Consider the following 6,000-nt stretch of genomic DNA (forward strand, 5'->3'; position numbering starts at 1 on the left):
GAGAGAGAGAGAGAGAGAGAGAGAGAGAGAGAGAGAGAACTAGTTAGTTCAGTATGAAGATCCTGGGTTTAACCCCAGTACTGCAAAGTAAGTAAAACTTTAGCAAGACACAGTGGCACACACTTACGTTCCTATCTTTGAGTTGACTTGACATGACATCCCTTGGATACTGCTGAATTGACTTTGCAGACTAAGCCAGGAGGATTTCAAATTTGAGGCCAGTCTAGACTACACAGAAAGGCCCTGTCTCAAAACACTAATCAAGCAAGCTAGACATAGTGGTGCAAGCCTATAATCCCAGCACTAAGGAGGCTGAGGCAGGAGGATTGCTTTGAGTTCAAGGCCAGACTGCATTACATAGCAAGACCCTGTCTCCAAACAAATAAACAAAACCAATCACTGTTAAGAGGTAAGAAAGAGAATTGCTCTAGCTAAAATCAAAGTGAGGGGGCCAGAGAGATAGCTCAGTAGAATAAGTGCTTGCCTGGCAAAAGCAAGGGTCTGAGTTTTCAATCCCCGGTTCTGCCAAAATAAATAAATAAATTAAAAAAATCAAAGTGAAACATCACAAAGTTCCTTGTCATCTGCTGTAGGGAGAACAAACATAATTTGAAAGTTACTGATCTGGACCAGTTTCTTTATTCTGTGTGTGTGTGTGTGTGTGTGTGTGTGTGTGTGTATGCATGCCGATGTGTGCACACGCGCATCTAAAAAGTCTCACTATACAGGGTAGGCTAGCCTTAAGCTTCTTATGTAGCTCAGGCTGGCCTTGAACTCAGTGATCCTCCTGTCTCAACTTTCTGAGTGCAAGGATTACAGGCATGCACCATTCAATTCCCTTATTCTCAAGATAAGGAAACTGAATTGCCCAAGTAACACTTGTAGGACTAGATATTGGGCTTTCTGACCTCCAAGTCAGGTCTCTTTCCATCTTCCCAGCCCACTTCGATAACTGGAAATGGGGCTGGGAAGATAGATCAGTAGAATAAGCACCTGCCTGACAAGTGCAGGGTCCTGAGTTCAAACCCCCTACCACAAAAAAACTGTCCTACCAATTTGATTTGAAACTGTCTCATTTTTGTTTATCAATAAAATTATGGGAAAAAAATAAAAAAAAAAAAAAAAAAAAAGATACCTGGAAATGGAGGGTAGGTGTGGAAATTCCTGACATTCCCAGTGGGTACATATCAAGGGGGAAGAGGAGTAGCTGGCAGAGCACTGTACTGAAATGGCCTTGGATCCCCAGGGCAAGCAGTGTTTACCTTCCTCTAGCCTTTGAAGAAGTGAGCTTTGGAGGTACATCTGTGGCATCTCTGTTATAAGGAACTGGTTCAACAGGCTTCTCAGGGAGTATCACTGGATCAAGGGAAACCAAAGGTGTCACTTAACTTCAGACAACCACAGCAGAGATGCAAACGATATCGATATCGGGTCCCCCACCCAGCAGGCCCCTCACTTTCTAAGGACAAAAGGGCAGCTCCCAACATTATCCCCTGAAAAGCCTGAATAAAGGCCAGGCTGGAGCAGTGAAGGACATCAACCCAGATTTTAATAAATGCCAAACAAAGAGCTCAACCCAACCCAGCCACACTCAGGGGAAGGTGGGCTGGAACCCATGAGTCAATGTTTTGTGGGTTCTTCCTGTCACATGGAAGAAACCTAAGCCTTCCTGTCCCTGGAGAGCTAGGCCTGCCCCTGCAGCCGTGCTCCTCAGCGCACCTACATGGACACAAAGGGCAGGGGCCAGGAGCCAAAACATACAAGGACCTCTTACCGCTCAATAATAAAATGCCAAATATCCCAGGTAAGATCTGAGCACTTCTGCAAAGCTACACAAATAGAGCTGGATGTGGTAGCACATACCTGTGATCTTAATATTCTGGGAGCCCGAGACATAAAGATTACGATACTATGCAAGAAAAATATTATTTCCAACCTGTTAGATGTCAAATGTATCCACTTTGTGGTCTCACAACATGGATGAAGTTACAAACCAAAGGAACACACCAGGAGTGTTTTATTGGAAAAAAGGAGAGCAGAGATGATGAAGGTCCAGGAGAGGTCCTGGGGGTGGCCACCGAGGCCTTCTGTGGAGGGTACTTTACACAGCAGTCACTGCACAGGTGGGTGTGGGTGAGCTACAGTCACCACTCGGGACTACAGGTTTACTAGGGGACAGTGTGTGTCACTTTTGGGCTGCTTAGTAAACATTCAAAGAAAAAAAAAAAGGATTACAGGTTACCAATTAGCTCAGTGACCCAATAGGGGAATGAGTGAGCGGTGAGGGCACATGGAAAGAAGGAAGACCTTTTCAGGAAGAGATGGATCCTGGTGCTCTGTTCACCTGCCTGGGCGTCTGACACCTACCTGGACTTACTAGAAAGCATGGTGATGATTATAGTATAATGTCCAGTTGCTGTTTATCTCCAGAACATGCAGGCCTGGTTATTGCTTTTCCCTCCTGAACTGTGGCTTTCTTCTAATGTGTCTTCCACTACAGTGCTCTTTATTTTTGTGCTGACTTCCTTGAGGGCTCAGTCCCTCTATGGCTGTATACTAATTTCTATCCAACTTAGCTGCCTATGAGTCCAGCCTGGGCAACTGAGCAAGACCCTGGTTCAGAACAGAAGGACAGGGGCTGGGGAATGGCTCAGTAGACTAGGTGCTTGTCTGGCAAGCACAAGGTCCTAAGTTCAATCCCTGGTACCACAAAAAAAAAAATTGGGGGGGTTTCTTAAAAATGTTAAACACTCTTGGGGCTGGTGAGATGGCTCAGTGGTCTAAAGCACCTCCTTAGAACAAGCTTAGCAAAGCACAGGGATCGCTGTTCAATCCCCCAGCACCACACGCCAGCCAGCCCCGCCCCCTGGTGGGCTGAGCTGTCCGGCAATACACACACACACAAATAAACAAATAAATAAATTTAATAAAAAAAAAATGTTAAACACTCTTACCATATGGTCCAGAAATCTATGCCTAGGGCCGGGGAGATGGCTCAGTCTTCCCTGGCAAGCACAAGGGCCTGAGTTCAAACCCCAGTTCCGCAAAAAAAATAAAATAAAAATCTGAAAACATGTCCACATGAAAGCTTGTTACAAATTTTCCTAATAGTATTATTCATAATAGCCAAAATATGGCAATAATTCAAATGTCCATGATTTGATGATGAAATAAAAATGTGGTAGAGCCATATAGCAGGCTATTACTTAGCCACAAAAAAGAATATGGTACTGATTCATGCTACAGTATCAATGAACTTTGACAACATTATACTAAACGAAAGCAGCTAGATGTGAAGGCCAGATCCTGTATGATTTCATGTTACATAAAATGCCCAGCATAGGCCATTCCATAACAGAGAGGAGATGGATGGTTGCCTAAGATTAGGGCTTATGGTAAAGTAGGGTGATGAAAATGCTGGAATTAGAATGTGATCACTTTACTACAGACAACCACAAAGACATACAAAGGATAGCACTGATTCTAAATTTCACTGAATTGCACACTTTATTCTTTTTTTTTTTTTTTTAATTTAGAACTACCTTTTTAAATATTTATTTATTTTTATTTATTACATTTATTTATTGTGTGTGTGTGTGGTCAGCTCAGCCCACCAGGGGGCGGGTCTGGCTGGCATGTGGTGCTGGGGATCGAACCGTGGTCCCTGTGCTTTGCCAAGCTTGTTTCAAGTAGGTGCTTTAGACCACTGAGCCATCTCTCCAGCCCCGCACACTTTATTCTTTTACGATAGTTTCAAGTGTAGTTCATGTTGGCCTTGAACTCATTAGGTAGTCTAGGCTCACCTCAAATTCATAGCAATCCTTCTGCCTCAGCCTCCCAAGTGAATTAAAAGAGCAAATGTTATGATGTGAATTTGTTTTTTCTTTTCTTTCTTTCTTTCTTTTTTTTTTTTTTTTTTTTTTTTTATTTAGGACAGAGTCTATAGGGTCTCATTGCGCAGATCCAACTCACAGTGATCCTCCTGTTTATAGCATCCAAACAGCTGGAATTACAGGCACGTGCCACCGTGCCCAGGCCTGGAGATCAAACTCTCAGCCCCTGTATTTGCCTAAACAGGCACTTTAATCCGCTGAGCTTTTGGCCAGCCCTCTGTCCACCTTTTGGACACAGGGCTTCACTATGCAGTTCAGGCTGGGCTGAACTTTCTAGCCCTGGCTGGCCTTTGCAGCAATGTTCTTGTCTCAGCCTCCCGAGTGCTGGGATTAAAGGTGTGCACTACCACTCCTGGCCTAACGTTTTAAAATTTTTGCTTCATTTTCTTGAGACAGAGTTCTCCATGTAGTTCAGGTGAATCATGAACTCACTATATAGGCCCAGCCAGCATCTAACTTGTGATCCCTCCTACTTCATCCTCCTTAGTGTTACGATTTCAGGCATGTACCACCACACCCAACTGACATATAAATTATATCTCAGTTTTCAGATGGTGGTGGTATTGGGGATTGAACACAGGGCCTTTGCTCTGAGATATACTCCCAAGTTTGTTTTTTTTAATTTTGAGATAAAAGCTCACTAAATTTTCCAGGTTGGACTAGAACATGTGATCTTCCCATCAGAGTACTGGGATTACAGTGTTCACCACTATATATTTTTTTAAAATTTTATTTGTGTGTGTGTGTGTGTGTGTGTGTGTGTGGCCAGCTCAGCCCACCAGGGGGCGGGCTGGCTGGCATGTGGGGCTGGGGGATTGAACCGCGGTCCCTGTGCTTTGCTAAGCTTGTTCTAAGTAGGTGCTTTAGACCACTGAGCCATCTCACCAGCCCCTCACCACTATACTTTTTTTTTTCTTGGTGGAACCGGGGATTGAACTCAGGCCCTTGCACTTGCCAGACAAGCACTTATTCTACTGAGCCATCTCCCTGGCCCCTATACCTATCTTTTAAAATAATTAATTAATTTTAAAGGGCTAGGAGATGGTTTGGTAGTCTAAGTGCCTGCCTGGGTTCAATCTCCAGTACCACCCTCCATGCTGGCATGGAACCCTGGGTGTGCTCTGCAGGCCAATGAAACTGGGCATGGTGGTGCATGCCTGTAATCCCAGCACTGTGAAGGCTGAGACAGGAGGATCACTATGAGTCTGAGCTGTGTACCAAATAAATAAATAAATAAATAATGTTTAAAACAATTTTTAAATTATTTTTTAAGAATAGGCTCTTGGGCCAGCCAAATAGCTCAGTGGATTAAAACACCTGCAAGCAGGCGCAGGGGCCAGGGGTTCAATCCCCAGGCCTGCCATGCTTGCCCTACCACAGGCAGTGTGCTGAGACTGCAATTGACACTGGGCGTGGTAGTGCTTGCCTGTAATCCCAGCTCTTGGGAGGCAGTAAACAGGATCAATATGAGTCTGAACTAGTAGTGAGACCCTGAACACCCTGTAGGCCCTTCCTTTAAATACAAAAAAAAAAAAAAAACAAACAAAAAACCACCCCCAAAAACAGGCCCTTACTGACCTTGCCCTAGAGCACACTAAGCCATAACCAGTGCTGGGGAAGCTGAAAACAGGAGGATCACTATGAGTCTGAGCTGTGTAGTGAGACCCTGTACCAAATATATGCATGAAAAAAAAAAAAAAAAAGAATAGGCCTAGATCAAAAGATTTAAAGATTTTGCGGGGAGGAGCACTTACTGTCATCACCCAAGAGTTCACCAAGAACGTCATCAATCGAGCCTGGAACAGAAAGGGCCGTCACAACTTGAGGAGGAAAGCAGCACTTCTATAGCTCAAGTCTGAGACATTCTGAGAGCTGCAGAACTCAAAGATGTTAAGCCTTAGACTGAGCTCTACCTTCATTGCCCAGGAGATGTTTTCGAACTCTCTGGCAATAAGTCACAAAGCCCTGTTGAAACACTTAAGGGAGAAATGCAAAGCATATGCCTAAAATGTATGATATTCAGACAGATAATGAGGTTAAGCTCAACAGCCTAGGTTGTATGGTAATAACAATAAGCTTCTCTTTTGGAGGGTTAACAACCTAAGTT

At 44.0% G+C, this 6,000-nt stretch overlaps 1 protein-coding gene across 2 annotated transcripts in view; it reads right to left on the bottom strand.

Annotated features, from left to right (window-relative positions):
• The window catches only part of Fbf1 (Fas binding factor 1), a 28,514-nt gene that overhangs the window by 18,301 nt on the left and 4,213 nt on the right, over positions 1–6,000 (bottom strand). Inside the window, exons 4-5 of one of the 2 annotated variants that reach the window (XM_023714138.1) lie at positions 5,648–5,689; positions 1,263–1,356 (exon numbers count right to left, since the gene is read on the bottom strand). The exons of the other annotated variant lie outside the window; for it this stretch is intronic. Of the exons in view, the coding sequence (XP_023569906.1) occupies positions 1,263–1,356; positions 5,648–5,689 (136 nt within the window). The remainder of the gene's footprint in view (positions 1–1,262; positions 1,357–5,647; positions 5,690–6,000) is intronic. 2 annotated transcript variants of the gene reach the window in all.

This window comes from Octodon degus, unplaced genomic scaffold, assembly GCF_000260255.1.
Source record: "Octodon degus isolate 3935 unplaced genomic scaffold, OctDeg1.0 scaffold00033, whole genome shotgun sequence".
Lineage (NCBI taxonomy): Eukaryota > Metazoa > Chordata > Mammalia > Rodentia > Octodontidae > Octodon > Octodon degus.